General features: G+C 53.5%; 1 protein-coding gene across 1 annotated transcript in view; it reads right to left on the bottom strand.

Moving 5' to 3' along the window:
* BOC (BOC cell adhesion associated, oncogene regulated) overlaps positions 1-12,057 on the bottom strand; it is a 24,435-nt gene extending 12,378 nt beyond the window's left edge. The window contains exons 1-6 of the mRNA XM_009879925.1: positions 12,003-12,057; positions 11,333-11,611; positions 2,799-2,945; positions 2,052-2,195; positions 1,322-1,615; positions 227-523 (exon numbers count right to left, since the gene is read on the bottom strand). Coding sequence (XP_009878227.1) covers positions 227-523; positions 1,322-1,615; positions 2,052-2,195; positions 2,799-2,945; positions 11,333-11,611; positions 12,003-12,057 — 1,216 coding nt within the window. The remainder of the gene's footprint in view (positions 1-226; positions 524-1,321; positions 1,616-2,051; positions 2,196-2,798; positions 2,946-11,332; positions 11,612-12,002) is intronic.
* Positions 12,058-16,864: the final 4,807 nt, after the last annotated feature.

A 16,864-nucleotide genomic window follows, 5' to 3' on the forward strand; every position in this document is an offset into this window, starting at 1 on the left:
AGCAGGGTCCAAGGTGGTACCAAGGTGGTACCTCTCTTACCCCAGGTGAATCCACCCCCATCAGTGTTTATGCTCTTGCTCAGTACAAGCTCAGAGGCAGAGCTGAGTAAGCCACGGGGTAAAGCGCTGCACCCAGACGTCCTATGCCTCTCACGTAGAGAGACCTCAAGTATGCACACATGGCACTGCACTTAGAAGCAAAAATTCAATCTGGGGTTGAATGCTCACAAGCTTGGAGAGAGGGACGTACCTGGACGGGCTGTCCTCAGTTGCACCATGGCTTGTGCGCTGCCGACCTCATTCTCTGCCATGCACTGGTATATGCCGTCATCCTCGGGCCCCACGCTGACCAGCCGCAGCGCCCTGCGGGACAGCCGGAGCCGGTGGCTGGCGGAGAGGGGGACGGCGTTGCGCAGCCACATGACAGAGGGCTGGGGGTTCCCTCGCACCTCACAGGTGAACTTGGCGCTCTGGCCCCAGGGAATGATCTGCTGGGACAGCTCCATGGTGACCTCTGGGGGCTCTGTGCAGGGGAAAAACATGGTTACTGAGTGCCACTTGGCAGGGAGCACAGCACAGTCACGGCTTTGCACTTTCCTCTCTGGCAGGGATGAGGGCAGAGTGTTGGATCCTTACCCCACCCCCAAGGTGCTTCATTGCACCTCCCCTCAGCATCCACGTGAGCCACAAGGAGCAGTGGCCCAAGGCTATCTGCCCGTCTCAGATGGTAGCAGCCACCTACAAGTCTCATTTTTCTGAGCTGAAATGCTACTCTGCAAAGATTGTGCTTGTGCCAAACCCACACATTGACACCTGGATGAAATGCAATCCAATAAAATGCAATCCAATAAAACATAGGCTTAGCCTCCCTAATGCTTGTGAGAAGGGGAAGGATGCACGGTAGAAATACCTAAGATGTAGCATCCCTTACGTTTCCCACCCCATAGAGAGCTTCCCTACAGAACAAAACAAAAAGAAGACAATCTGATGTCTTCACTATGCCAATGTCAAATACATCTAAGAAGCAGCCGGTCCTCCACTAGAAAGTGTGAGAGCAAACCCAGTGCCACAAATGACAAGAGAAGAGCTTCTGCAGAGGAAAGGAAGATTCATCACCTCCAGCCAGGAGAGCCAGGAAGGAGAAACTACCACCCTCAAGGAAGAATTTGTCCCATCTCCTAGAAACTGGAACCACAGGCAGGGGTTTGCATTACACTGTGGTTTGTCCAGGGAGAGGAAGAGTACAGCAGCACTAGTATTTTCCCCTGAAAGCAGTGGAGAAAGTCCAAGCCCTTCCTGAAAGGGCTACAGCAGCACTCACCAAACACCTGCACGTTGTAGAAGATGAATGCAGCTCCAGCTTCCCCAACCCCATTGTCAGCCGTGCAGCTGTAGGTGCCCGAGTCCTCCTCACTCGTGGGGTCAATCAGGAGGTTGCTGAGCAGGAAGCGCGTCTTGTTGTACGCAGAGACACTGGAGCCGTCTTTGGCCCAAGTGACCCGTGGCGGGGGGATCCCGCTGGCCACACACTCCAGGATGAGGCTTTGGCCCTTGGTGACAATGATGGTCTGAGCTTCAGGGGGGTAGATTATCCGGGCGGCCTCCGCTGTGGAGCCTGGTGAGGAGAGGAGGAGGAAAGAGGTGTGTGGGTGGGAAGGAAGGTGGCCGGTGGGAAAGCACCCTGTGCAGAGTGCCAGTAGGGGTAATGGTAGGGCTAGCGCGCTGCTCCCCTGCTGCTGTGGATAAACAGCAAGGAATGTCCCTCTTGGCCTGCATTAAAGGAAGTGGGCACACAGCAAGCGGTCTTGCCGAAGGGCTAAGGGCCTTTGCTCGCCCATCACCAAGAACAAGTCCTGAGGAGGTACAGCAATCCTAGGGTTGCACACACATACCCCAGGAGCAGACCTTGGGGCCTTCTGCTGCTGGAAAGGAGTTTGCCAGCAACTGATAACATCCGTTCACACAGAAAGCCAGCTGCGATAGCACTGGCACGTGCTCCCAGTGCTGGAAGCGCTGTGGAGAAGACATGCAGTGAAGGGAGAGCAGCTTACGTCTCACACGAAGCCTTTCACTGGAAACCGATGTCTTCACCTCCTGTGTCACAGGATTGTAGGCAGCACATTTATAAGTCCCCTCATCCTCTTGGCTGGCATTGACGATCTGAAGGTTCCCAGATGGCATGATAAGGTAATTGTCTGTAGAGAGAGAAGAGGAAGTGGCACGTGGTCACAAGATATGCTCCCGCCCAGCCTCCTGGAAGACATGCAGTGCCCTGAAGAAAAGGTGGACAAGGGGAAAGGCAAAAAACAATGCGATAACACCAACAGCAGTGAAATGACCCCTTTTGGTTCAACTATCAGGGGGAGGAATGATGCAATGATGGAACGAACAGAGCCTCAGGTGAGGCTAGCTTGTCACAGGTACATGCAGCAGATGGAGTGAAGCTGCAAAATTCAGATCCAAATTTTAAAAATTTTCCCAAATTCAAAGTCGCCTTTATCCAGGCTGGGTTAGAAGAATGCTTCCATGGACACATGGAGATGCCCAATGAAGAACGATGTTGTGCATCACATAATTCCTTTCGCCTTACCACACGCTGGTGTTACATGTGGCTCCCCAGTCCCAGGCAGTGGGGACATCAGGGAGACCTGGCAGAGACCCTAAACTAACCTGTGCTCAGACTGACAATGAAGGGACAACAAGGAGGCAGCAGGCGGAGAAAGCTACTGCTGGTAGGGAAGGGTAAAACTGAGGGTCCTGAGAGGGGACCCAGTGGGACAGGCCCCTGTGGCACTCACCTCGGGAGGCCTCTAGCCACTCCTGCTTCACGCTGTAGCGGACCTGAGCCTTGGGGTGACTTTCAGGCAGGTCGCAGGCGATCACAGCTGTGTTCCCTTCATCCACCTCAATCACATGCTGGCCATCAAACTTGAAATCTTTGAGATCTGCAGAGAGAGCAAACGACAGGGCATCTTAGTGGCTGACTCAGCATCCTGGCCTCGGCTCATCCTCTCCCTGCGGACCTGGGGCTGTTTCATTGCAGTGCCGGCAGAGGACCGCTCTGTCCCCAGCAGTTAGGGAAACTGGCCTCATTTCAGAGCTTTATTTTTTTTCTCCTCCTCCTTCCTACAAAATGGATAACTTAAAACCGCCTGCTCCATGGCTGAGAAACTGGGTGCGAAAAATCCTGGCCTGAGAGTAAAAAAATGAGCCAACTAACTGCAGCACTGAGGTGCAGCCAAAAATGGTCCTTCTGCCGCCTGCTATTCAAACATGACTGCTGTCCTGCTACCAAGAAGTTAACTTTGGAGTCCTAACTCATGGAGCCCAGCCTGCTTCAAGGGTGTACAGATGCTGAGTAACACAGTGGGAGAAGGTATGCGAATGCCGGACACTCCCAGAGCTGCCCTGAGCTCCTCCAGTGCCTGAGCAATCAGCATCTCCACTCCGGGCACTCTCGCTCCCATCTCAGATATTTATCTCATGGCCAAAGGCTGGTTAACCACGATGCTTCGCATATGCCCAAGCAGTGCCCACGCCCCAGTTCAAAGAACAGGGACTTGCAAGGAAAAGCAGCTCCTCCTCCACAGGGCACAGCTGCCCCCTCCCTAAAGAGGCCGTGAAAACACCCTGTCCCAGCACATGTCCCCTGTGAAGCTCTGCTGGGGGTCGTTCCCCTGGCAGGGCTGATGCGGACAGCAGGAGTGGCAGCACAGGGTCAGGAGAAAGGGGCACCTGACATTTTGTTTTCTTTTCCCTGTTTTTCAAAGCAGGAGCAGAGGACTGCGGTGAAAGCCTGCAGATCTGGCAGGGCAGGGAGCACACCAGCCTGGCCCCACCAAACTTCCCGGAGATGAAACCAGTCCCCACTCTCCCTGGGCATGACAGCAAATCTTGCCAGGGTGCTGCAAGCCCAAAGTTTGTCCTGGTCAGCCTGTGCTGGGAGGGAGAGGGGTTTGTGCCAGGAAAAAAAGTCCCGCATGTGCATTTTTATGGTGCCACACTCCAGCCTAGGCGACCACTAGCGACAACTGCACATCCCGCAGTCGGTCGCAAGTCACGTTGTCGCATCAAGGCTCAAGCCAGCCCATCTTCCCCGGGACCCAGTGCTAACACACGTCTCCTGAGCGGCACGCCGCTAAATCCGGACGAGACCGCACTCCCTTTTCAAAACCCCACGCTAAGGCAGCACATCGCCTCCGTCGCCACGACACGGCCTGGCCACGCGCTGTCAACAGCTCCCTCGCCCCTCAAAACCCATCCCGGGATGTGGCGCCCGCGACCTCGGGCAGTTTGGAGAGGCAGGGGGGGAAGCAGGAGGGCTGGCGGCGGGCGGACAGCAGGCAGCCTCCCTTGGCAGCCCCAGCCAGCAGAAAAATGTGTTTTTGTTCCCTGGGAAATGCAGCAGCGCTCCAAGAGCAAAAGACAACTCTGGCTCCAAGCTTCTCCCACCCACAGTCATGGAAAAGTGACATGAAATTTCTCAAGCAGACTTTCTGATTAAAGCAAGATCCTTTATGGAGTTTAAATAAAAACCAGCTCTCTTGGCAAGGCGGCGAGAAAGCCTCCCCGAGTGCGGCGCAGAGGGGCTGCTGGGCGGCTGCCGGGGGAGCCAGCGTTCCCGGGCCCAGATCTGAGGGAAGGGGAGGAGGTTGAAAAGAAAAGGGGAGGTTTTGCAATGTCATAAAAATGATTTGCAGCGAACATGCTTAATACTTCTGGAATTTCTTGGCATCGTTCAATTAAAAAAAATAATAATAAAAAGAAGGAATAGGGGTGAACTTCAGAAATGTGATTAATCCTCTAAGACAAACCGAGGAGGGGAGCCATGTTTCCACTCAGTATTAAAGCCAGATGAAGGTTAACTCTTAACTTGTGAAAAGCTGGCAGCACCTCGTGCTCCTCCAACAACGAAAGTTACTGCTGGGGAGGGGAAGGGTGCAGGATATTTTCGCCTCTTTGCTTTTTATATTTGATCAAGGAATAAAATAGTAAGAGCCACAGAAATGGAAAGAGGTGGAGAAGAGGCGAGAGCCCAGTGTCTGCCTGCCCACATCACGCATATTTCTCCGATCAACAAAATATAAACGAGCATCAGGAAAATTAATGTGCGCCTTGGTGGTCTGGATTCATCACAGCCAAATTAAGATTTCAGAGCCAAGGCATAGGCTCCAGTAATGCTGGCAGGGATCTGCGCACACGCACACACAGACCCCAAAGAGGAGAAGGGGCCCAGGAGCCTGCAGGAAGAGCAGACCCATGGCCCTGGCACAGCAGAGCCCAGCGGGGAGCACCACACTCTGAGAGATGGCAAATGATGTCCTCGTGCCGGGGGACCCCCCAGATAACCTTGGGCTGGGCAGATGTGGGGGTCCCTCACATGCAGCCCCCCAGACAGCAGCTCAGCCTACTGCTTTCACAGCTGTGAGTGCTGCAGCCCCACAGGGAGGGGAGTGGGACCCCTGGCTCTTCCTGCCTTTCCCTCCCAGCCCAGCCGCAGGGGACGAGGGGCAAAGCTGTGGATGGAAGGGGAAAGGATGGAGGAAAGGGACCCTGAGGTGGCGGGGGGAGCAAGAACTGGGCACCATCAGATAAGTGGAGCAAAACTGGCAGGAGAGAGGAGAAAAACATCAGGTGGGCACTGGGACAAACTATTTTCCAATACGCAAGTGTACGAGCTTCCTGCCAAACTACTCCCCTAAATTCCTGCTCCCCCACAGCAAACAAGACTGTTTTATTTGCCAGTGAGTTTTGGCCACAGGCGGTCTCAACCACCCCACTCCCCGCTGGTACAGGCACATACAGCCATCCATTAACACCGATGGGTCCGCTGGAGCTGGTAAGGGGTGGATGGGGGCACCGCCAGCCTTGTGGTGGGGGCCCCCTGTGCGTGGGATCAGCCCCCCTTTCACACACCCCTTTGCACTTGGCCCCAGCGCAGCAAAACAGAGGCTGCCGTGCCATGCTAGGACACAAGTTTTGCCCTGGGGGCTTCAAATGAGCCTCCCCCAAGATGTGGGGAGCCATGCATGCCTCCCCCGACCAGGCAGTGCAGGGAGGGGTGGAGGAGAGGGTCAGCGCGGGGGGGGAGATGCAGCACTCACCCCTTTGGCTGCCTGGCCAGCAGCAGCTGTGCCCCACGTATAATATGCAATTTGCACCCTGGGTCTAGCTCCCGCCGCAGCTGGAAGAAACCACATCCCCTCTCCACTGGCTGGGTTTTCCTTTTCATATGGCCGCGCATGATGTGCCAGCCCATGTCCTTGTCCTTAAAAGACACGCTTGATCACAGGGAAGCAGCAAGTCCTCATCCACCAGCCACCGGCCAGGAGGTACTGCGGACAGACAGAGCACTGCCAATCCCAGCTGGGCTGGGATAACAGGGCTTTTTTTTTCCCCCTCTTTTTTCTTTTTTCCCCTCTTTTTTTTTTTTTTGTTTAGAAGGGAGCAGGACCAAAGGCCATTACTTGTGTCCATCTGTGCCCCGTTCCGAGGCGCGATGGGGCACGGGGAGGGTCAGCCCTGCGGCTAGCTGCGTCGCTGTCATCGGGGAGGGAAACCAGCTGAATCCCAGGGCCGGGGGCCAAGCAACGAAGCAGGCGAGACAGACCAGATTAAATGAATGGGAGACCATAAATAACTTCGGAGAAGAAACAGTAGTAAATAAAATGCCGGCCTCCAAGGTGAAAGTCTTCACCACTGTAGGGAAGGGTGAGGGAGGGGAGGGAGGGACCCTGAGAAGAGGAATCAGCAGGGATGGGGGTCCCTCCAGCCTGGGGGCAGGCGCCCTCCACTAATGCCCCCTCAGCTGTCAAAGCAGCCCAGGGTCACGGCACTCCCTTCCCGTCTGGTCAGTGCCTGTCCCCACCAGACCCCGCCACCCCGAGGGGACAGGCACAGCCCCCCAGCACGCCCGTGTGCATCCCCCATGCCATGCTCCGCTCCCACGTATCACCCTGGGACTGCTGCACAGCCCTCGTGCCACAGCTCCACCAGCTCAAGCAACACCACCTGTGTTTTCCTTCTCTCCCCTCCTCACGCCACCTCTGCCCCCGGGGCCAGAGCCCCCCTGTGCCTGCTCAACAAATGCTTTTCCAACACAGAGCCACCCTCTTACTTCCCTCCCTCCTTCCCTCTCTCCCTCCTTCCTGCCATCGCCTCCGGGGAGCTGTCAGAGGAGAGGCCCAGGCGGAGGAAAATGAATGGGGCTGTTTTCAGAAAGCAGCTGCAAATTCCTGGGGGATGCCCGGCTGGACCCGGCGCAGGGTCACTGCCCATGAGCACCGCGCGTGGAGGCCCGGCTTCCCCCATGTGCTGCCGCAAAGCTGAGGGCTGCCCTTGCTGGCAGCGCCGATGGAGAGCCACAGGGCAATGAGCCTCCCTTGTCCCACAGCGTCCCCTGGTCAGAGGTGCCCCATGCTCCTCTTGTCCCTGGCCATGGGGGATACAGTGGGATGGGTGGAGTCCCTTTGCTGCACCCCTCATCTATTTTTTTGTTTTATTTTTAAATGTCATGTCTATCCAGGTCAGGCTTGCTGTTGCACTCACTGCGCTGATTTTCCACACACACAGCCGAATGCTGGAAGTTGCACAGCTTTCGCCACTTCTGCCGGCCGACTTTGCTCCAGCTGCCCCATGAGGTCCAACAAGGGTTCTCGACCTGCCAAGCATTTTGCTGTTGCAGGATCAGCCCACAGTGCTGTGTTCATGTCCCTGCTGGATTTATCCAGCCACACCAGAGCCCACTGCAACCATACTTTTTTCATATAGCTCCTCCACCCAGGAGAGGGGCTGAAGCAGGGCTTCTGGCGTGATGGCAAATTTGCCACCTGCAAGGGGGCAGAGAAAATACCGTTCTCTTCCTTGCAGCTCTCAGCCATATGAAGGCTTAGGGCCTGACTTGGAAAACCAGGAATACCCCTGCTCCATCCATTCAAGCTTTCCCGGAGTCCAGCCCATCGCTGCTGGGCCAAAGGGCTGCCTCAGGGCCACGTGGGGCTGATCTCGCACAGCACACCAGGTCAGCAGTGATCTATCTGCACTGATGTGCCATGGGCTGCCAAGGCTGAGTGTGGGATCATGGAGCAGCAGGTTGGCCCTAACTGGACTCAAAAGTGCCCAAGTAATGCCTGAAGTGCTGCTCCTTTTGTTGCTTTACGAAATCTTCTCCTTTCTGCAACTCCCTCCTCCCTCCACCCCTCAGCTATACAATAGCTATTTTAACTCCGCTGGAGGAATTAAATGCTAGTTTCAACCAGCCCTCTGAGCCAGGGAGAGCAGACATGGACTCGGCATTGCTATGCCACAGATAGGAGAAGGAGGTATCGGTCTCAAGGCTATGCTGTGGCTGCCAGCACGGCAGTGATGGTTATCTGCTTGCTGACTGTCAGCAAAGCACAAGGAGGCCCTGAGGGACCAGGCATGCACAGCCTGGGGCACTCCAGGGTGTTTCCTCCAAAGGAGGTGGAGTAGAAATAGCCTAAAAGTTGGCCAGATGGTGTTACCTACACCCCTTGAAACCTACCAAGACGCTTTTTCCAATGACGCCAGGTCCTCTTCCAAAACAAACCTAAACCTTGAAAATATTTCCACCATTCTCACCTCGCTGCTTTCAATCACATTCTAGTTTCACTCTCCTCCTGCCTCCCCCAAATAATTTTTGGATGGGGCAAAGACTTTCAGAGGGTTTTCTTTCAGCCCAGAAGGTGATCTGGAAGAGATGTGCCAACTGCAATGTCAAGCTGCCAAGGGCTTCCCTCTCCACCCGCAGGACCATGGTCCCCACCGAATCAGCTCAGAGCAAGGCCTTGTAGAGGAGGCCTGGAGCAGGAGTGAGAGCCTGTGGCACAGCTGCTACCACAGCTTTCACACTCAGTCCCACCACAAATCAGTGCCCCCTGTTAGTTCAGACCACTGCAAAGCCACTGTTGCAAAAAGCAGCCTCCGGCTCACAAACATGAAACTGGTTATTTGAACCTCTCCAGAAGGTTTCCCTCCTACACCTTCAGCCCCATGTCTTTCCTGGGCTGCCCTCTCTCTCTCTTCACTTGACTGTCAAGTCTGCCCAGCCTGGGGGCTCCCTATCGCCTGAGGCTATCCGGGTGCATGGGACATGGCTTCTGCCGTCCCCAGTTCCCCTCGAGGACAGGGGACCCATGCAGTGTAGCGCAGGGGCGCTCCACGATGGTTTAGTCATTTGTTCAACCAACCTCTGGCTGTGATTTTGTTAGCTCCACTGAATGGTGCTCCTGACCGCCCCTCAGCAGTAGTGCCTTTACCACGGCAGGGACCACAGCAATGGGCAAGTCCCTGTCTTTTGCACCCCCCATCCCCAGTTGCAATCTGGTAGCCAAAGGTGATTTGCCTCCTGGAGAAGGCTGGGGAACTACTCAGTTGTGGCTTTGATTTGTCCTGAGGGACACAGTGGGACCTTCTGGTGCTCGAGGACCTGTCTCCTGTCCACCACTGATGCTAGACCAAAGCAGACGACAGGTCAAACAGCCATGCTTTGTCCCAGGAGACAGAGCTGGTGGTGGTGGGTTGGGGTGAGAAGAAAAAAAGAAAAGGGGATCAGCCTAAGAAGGAACCAATCAGGCTGAGGAGCGGTGCACACACTGCTCTCCTAAATGCAAACCATGCCCTTGGTAATCCCATCCACCTCTCCCCTCCTCTCATTCCCTCTATCAGGCCACCAGTGCACACAGACCCCTTTCTGCTCTGGAATGTGTTCTCCGAAACTTAATCTCAGCACGGGGCTCAGGCCAAATCCCCCGACAGATTCGGCCCCGTGACAACCCCCTCCCACCCCGCTTCAGAGCTCAGCAACTCCCCCCTCGCTCTCCCTCACCTCCTCCTCCCACCCGGCCTGGCCTAAACATTTCACTCCTGATTAATGTACCAGTGACAAGCCAATAGCTCTTGGCTTTAGAGCAAAGCCAGCCCCCACTATACACAAACATCTTCACTTCTTCATTTTCTTAAGACTTAGCCCCAAACTCCCCCTTGCTGGGAAGACAGAGCCCTTTCCACGCCCAGGGGCTGTCACTGCCGGGGAATGGTGGTCTCCTCTGCACGCACTTGTTCCACCAAAAACTGCATGGGTCTCTGAGAAGATCATACTCTCCATTGCCTAAACAAGGGTGGTCCACACAAAGCCCCCCCATCTCCAAGCAGGCGTGGGCTGCTCCTTCTCAGATGCATCCAAAGACAAGACTTTCTCACATTTGAGCATAACATCTTGGCCAAAACCAGGTGCCTGTAAGAGAAGTTCCCCACTGAAGGCACCCTCTCACATGCGTACACATCTCCTTGGTCTGTTGCCAATGCCAGAGGGCAGCAGCGAGGAGCACGTAAGCTCAGGGCTAGAAGCAAAGTCCCTTGCTCAGCACTGTGGCTCAGAAACAAGATGGATCTTTGCTGCCATGCCACTGCAACCTCGCAGGAAGAGAACAAAGCCCTGGAAAGGTGGAGCATGCCCTCCTGGCATCAACAGCAGTGGTAATGAATACAGCCTCCTGCCCCTTAAAGACAAAAACCTCGTTACGAGTGGTTTTAGATACTCTGCTCTCCTGTATCCATCTCCTGCCAACTTCTGTGCCTGCCTTACCAAATGAGGACAGCACAGCCTCTGCCTTCAACATCATCATCCACCTGTTTTCCCAACACTCCCTTCCTCACCTTGTATTTTGGCAAGGGATCTCCTCAATGGTGCACAGGGGACCACCAGCCACTTAATGCAGGTGCTCAGGCGTGCCTCCTTACCACAGCCAGGCCAACCTTTCCTTACTGTGAGTGTGGGGGCTGGTACTTTGGTTATGATGAACTCAGGGGCAACACAAAGAAGGGCAGGTCCCATCACAGCACAAGCGGGCAAGGGACTTTGCCTTCTGTGGGTCAGCAAGGCGGCAAAACTTAGCACACACTGACCCAGCACTGGCAACAACCCTGCAGCAGGCAGTGGTTTGGCCATCAGCACCAGAAGGTGTTTTTTAGCAACCTCAATCAAGAAGTCAGCAACCAGACGGGGCAACATGACAGCCAGTGAACCAACCAGGCACACAAACCCCATCGCTCAAGTATTTCCTGCCCTTTGTACTCTTGCAAAAACTGTCACTGCAGAACAGGTCTGCAGCCTATCATGCAGGACTGTTTAGGTCATGGCTGGGCTACAACATGACAGCCAGTCCACAATTAAAAATGCTACAAAGTGGCCGAAGCCAAAGGAGCCCTCCCTTGATGACAGCGTGAACAAGTGAGTGTGGATGAGGCTCTGAAGATGCGTGAGTGATGACCCGAGCAATACAGGGGATGGCAGAGGACTACAGTTACTCACTAGCTAATGTGACCACTGCGGGAACACTGGCAATGACTCCTTCGGGCACACGAGCAATGCACTGGTATCGCCCCACGGTCTGGTTGTTGAGAGCTGCGATGATGAGTTTCCCTCGCTCGATGTGGATACCCAGCACCTTGTCTGATCCAGCCAACTCCTTTCCATTCAGTCTCCAGGTAAGGTTCACTCTGGGGGGGTCCACTACACACCCGAGGCTGACTGAGCCCCCAAGCTTTTGGACAATGGAGGCAGGTTGCACTGTGACCTGCAGAGATTCACCTACACAGAGGAAAAAAAAACCAGGAACAAGACAGCTCTGTGAGACTCAGCAAAAGAAAGGCAGAGGAAAAAAGTGCAGTGCTGGTACATTTTGCGTTCCCCATGGCTTCCGCTTGTGCTGCACCTTCCCCTTAGCTCCCCACGGACCCACTGTAGTGCTTTGAGATGCACACCAGCCCCATTTCTTCTTGGCACCATTAGACAGACATGTCCAGCTCCAACTGTAACCCCTTCTCCTCTGGAGGAGTGTTTGAACCCAGACTTTTGGTAAAGGCTACTGAGGAAGCAGCAGAGAGAGAAAACCACTTTGTGCTTGAGGTATGGCTATGCTGACCAGCTTCAAGGCAAAATATAAATGAAATGGAACAAATGGGTAAGAACAAAAACTTACTCAGTTTGGCAAAGCAGCTAGCAGCTGCGAGGATGAGGCAAGGGATGGGCAACATGGGTCTCTTCTTTCCACTTGTCATTGCCATCCCATGCGGTATGTCCTGGGGCAGAGGCGCCCAGGGACGGGTCCCATAAGCTGCCTCAGGGGATGCAGTGGAGGTGCAGCAGCGGATTCCTGTGGATGACAAGAGACACAATGGATGAAACCCTCAGACTTTCCTCTGCTTTCCAGCTCTGCCTGGATTCCCTACCAACATCCCTAAACTCCCAGGGATTCACCGAGACGGTGTCCCGAGCAGGCTATAGACACTGATGCAAGCAATTCTCTTCTCCAGCCTCTCCCCCAACCACGGTCATGAGTCTCCCAAGACATCCCATCCTCAGCCCTCGGTACAAATCTACATGTGTGTACACAGACACATAGAATCATACAAAGGTTAGAGTCGGAAGAGACCTTAAAGATCGCCTAGTTCCAATCCCCCGTGCCATGGGCAGGGACACCTTCCACTGGACCAGGTTGCTCGCCTTCCCCATTTCAGATTCGGCGCAGTGAATGCCTGTACCGTGCCAGCAATGCACACCAGGCAATTTTCAGGAGCAAAACACAAACACTTCCAACAATGTCACTGGAGATATTCACTAAGTGTTGCTGCCACTTCTTGGCCGCGTCTGGAATATATTCTAGCTTGAACACAAAAGTAAATGAGTAGTACAAGTCCTGAGCTCCACGAAAACAGAGGTGATCCTGCAGTTTCGCAGTCTCTTCCTGAGACACTGGCCATGTTGCTACTGGGCATACCTATGTTTCAATCCAGACAGGACTCCTTAGGAGATGTAAAAGTTTTTCAGGGCACTTTTGCACGCAATTATCCTGAAGTAGAGGGAACACTTTTTCAGGAGGAAAAAAAAAAAAGCCCAGTTCTAAATTTGTTTAAATTCAGTGCAGTGAGCTGAGAGGTCGGATTATACTAATTTGGCATAACACACCTTTATTCTAAACTAAGAGACCAAATCTAGGGAAAAATTTCAGATTAACTGTTCTGCGGGAAACACACTGCTTATTTTGAGTTGAACTACCCTGTCTGGAGGCAAACCACCAGGTTCACATTTGAAAGCATCAACAATCTCCAGAAAACTTGAAGCCACAGGCCACCCGTCACAAGCCAGATTGCTGTGATCTGCTGCACACTGCAGCAGCTGTTTCGGAGAGACTGTCATGAATGAACGCTAAAGCAAACAAGCCAGGTCAGAGAGATTAAAGATCTAAGTGGCCGCACCAAGAGACACCTCAGATGTCAGACTGAATTCAGCTTCAACCAAAGGCAAAGGGCTGAAGTCAAGAAGAGACTTCCCTCTATGAAAATCCTAATGCAGCTCCAGGATTTTGAGCTCCCTCCAGCTGCAGCACTAGGAGGATGACCCATCAGCCTCAAAGGCGTTTCAAAATTGCTCCTGCACCATGTCCACATTGGTAGGGGAGAACCCCAAGCCCGAACCAACAGCCAGCCCAAACAGCAGTAATATTGCCTGTTCCCCCCACAGATACACAATTAACCGCAACCACCATCCTCAAGAGCACCTGGCATCTGTAGAACAGTACTTCCTACTTCCACCATGGTCACTGATCCAGCCATCACCTGTTTGAGCATGCCCTTTCCAAACCCAACTCAGTCAAAAAGAGGGGACAAGCCCCTTCAAGCATAACCTCCGAAAATAAATCTCCCAACTCCTGAAGTAAGGACTGCCACAAACTCCCCATGAGATGCTCAGCAAATCATTTGAGGTGAGGCTGATTACTGCTAGCAAGGAGCCACGGCATTTGGGGAAATCTCACCCAGCTACTCTCAGATGACTTTGCTTGGCCTCTGGTAACATCAAAGGTGCAAGAGCAATGGTCAATGTCCATGGCTGGCTACGCCAAGGTCTACATCATGACAGCAGGAACACACCTAGCTAGCTTGCACGCATCTCTGCAAATTGGGCTGTCCCTCCGAGAGCCTCACAAGCTGTCCCCCCACCTTCCCAAAGCACTGCTTGGGGGAGAAGTCATGGAGGAGACAGGGAAAAGAAAAGCCACTTGCGAGCCGGCAATTTCAAAAGGAAGCAACACCAAGTAAAGTGACCTGCAGCTGGAGCTTTGCAAACACCACAAAGAGCATCTTTATGCGGCACTTTGCAGGCTGATGTGAGCTCACTTGGCCAGCCTGCCCAGCAGGCTCAAGGCAAGGCAGCTGTTTCCCAGGAGTTACCCAGCCATGGTTAGTGTGGCCGTGAGCCCAAGATAACAAGCCCTGCTGATAGGTAGGGTAAATTAGGTAAAGCTTGGCATGGCCTTATGTGGCTTCTGTGTGGCTGGGAGGAAAGACAGAGCTTGGTCATCGGATGTCAGGCTAGGCATACCTTGAAGGTACCCAGAAAAATCAGCTAGGCTCATATTCTAGCTACTGCAGCCCACAGCCCCGTTACACGTGGAAATCCTCTGTGGGTAACCACCGGTGCCAAAGAGACAAGACAGCAACATCCCTCCCAGGCGCCTCATCCTTCCTGGTATCAATCTCCCCCCGCCCCCAAAGAGGGAAGAGAGTCTCAACAATGTGCCTTTGAAGAGTTTCCCCCATCAACCAGCACATATAGTTGTACAAGATCCTTTAGCCATCAGCTTGGAGAGCACCTGAGATACTCAGTTTCATTTCTCCATGTAAGACAGCCACCAATGTACCTTTCGTTATGCCACAGTCATCTAGGGCAAACCACCATTGACCACGGCTGTAGAAGTGCCCGAGGTCCGTCTGCACCAGAACAAACACTGTTGACACCACTAATGCACCACTAATTACACTCATCTGGAAGAGACTTTGAGTTAGTTTAGGCTTAAAAAAAACAGGTTTTGTTTGTACCTCGCACCATCAGGGTTGCTGGGAATAGAAAACCCTCCACCAACATAGAAGAAACATTTTGGGGTAGGACTTAACATGTTATTCCTCAGTGCTGGAAGCCTACAGAACAAAGCTGACTCATTCCCCCTATCTGGATGGGTTTGGCAGCAGGATGGAAAAATGTTGGACAGAAAAGAGTTGCTCCTTGGAGCCCATGCTGGGGGAGGGGGTAGGCAAAGATGTTCCCAACCAGACCTCCCTGCAGCTCTGCGTCGTACGGAGCCTCTGGCCAGGAGGGCAAAGCCAAAGGCGCAGAAAAGTGTAACGGACCCTTCGTGAGCTAGGACCACCCAGGCACATCGATACAACAACTAAACTGGCTGTCCCCCGGTCTGTAAAAAGATGAAGGGCAATAGGTGGGGAGAAAAAAGGGGAGATCAAAAAATTTGGCCACGGCCCTGGGCAGATTGAACAGTATTGAGCAGAGACTGAGGAGAGAAGGTGTGTTGCAACAAGTGTATGGTACCTCCCCAAACCTCCAGGCAGAATATGAGCTCTAAATAGGGACATGTGGCCATTTCTTTCACAGCTGAGTGAAGTACAAAAAGTAAATGGCCAGCATAAAAATAATGAGGAAAATGAATGAAAACATCAATTCCAAAAGAACTATTAGGATCCAGGGCCAGATTTCGAAATTCTCAGCTTCCACAATTGAAGCCAGATTTTCAAAAGCATTCAGTTCTTGACATGCTGAGCTCTCCTGAATAGGCAACCAACTTATTTCGATGCTTAAATGGGAGCTGACCTCTTTTGAAAATGCTGCCCTTAAGCAGCCTGCAGAAGTGCTAAGCAAAGAACTTTATTAATCAGGCAGCTTTCTATCTGCCCGGCATCTCTGCAAGCGCCGGGCAGAGCAGGCTGCAGTGGGAGAGATGGCAGAGGTGGGGAGTGGAGGAGGCCCCAGGTGCTCCAGTTGCCTACGCAGAGGTGGTGGTCCTGGGCAGGAGGCCGTGCTGGGAGCCACAGGGCTGCTGCAAGACGGGGTTCTGCTCTGCTGCCTCTTCTCCCCAAGGCAGGTACACTACGAGATACTCCTGGCTGCCAACACTTCTGCAGCCACTGAAGGCACCAGCCTCACCAGCTCCTGCTTAATTGCTATTTGGGAAAAGAAAGAGTTAAAGTAATTTAAAGAGCTTCAAGGCAGGGGTAGGGAAAACAAAAAAATATTTGTTTATTTATTTTTAATTCTTTCCTGCCAGGTTAAAATAACAATTTCCTGTTGGTGGAGTGAAGGCTCTAAGTCCCTTTCAGGCAGCCCAGTAAATCAACGGAGGGGCCATTAGGAGAACAAAATTAACGAGAGCTTCATCAGATATAGAGGGTAGTGGGGGTGTAAAATCTGTCGGCTCAGCTTCCCGCCACACACCTAAGCCCACTGAGGCCCCCGCGCGCAGCCCCAGCTGTGCCGCAGCGATGGAGGGCAATGCAAAGGGAGCAGAGCTAGAAAGAAAAACCAGAGGTGAAGATATAAAAGAGAAGAAAGGCGCGCGCGTGTGCTGGGGGGGTGATAAAGCTGGAAAGGAAAAAGGGATCTGAATTAAGCGCAGGCAGCAGGAGAGGTGTTTGCTGATTAGAAACTGAAGGTTTTACTGAGGAAATGCTGCCCACAGGCCCAAACCCCCTCCTGCTTAACAAGGGCCGGCCAAGCAGCCCTTATTACTGCCATGCTGTCCGTGATTTACAAGGGTCCCAAATAGGAACCAGCCTCTGCCCCAGCACCACACACCCCAGCTCCGCAGGCAGGCAGGGGGGAAACGCAGGGGCAGACTGGGTCAGGTCGGATGCATCCATGGTGTTACCGTGCAGGACAGCAAGTGTGCCGGTGCACACAAGGGTAGTTTGGGGTTGTGGCAGGCAGCTGGAGCCCGAGCCCCTCTTTGTGCCGGGGAAGAACGGCGGGAAGGGGAAGGGGCTGCTTTGCACTAAG

The sequence above is a fragment of the Charadrius vociferus genome, unplaced genomic scaffold (assembly GCF_000708025.1).
Source record: "Charadrius vociferus isolate BGI_N301 unplaced genomic scaffold, ASM70802v2 scaffold162, whole genome shotgun sequence".
Taxonomy (NCBI): Eukaryota; Metazoa; Chordata; class Aves; order Charadriiformes; family Charadriidae; genus Charadrius; species Charadrius vociferus.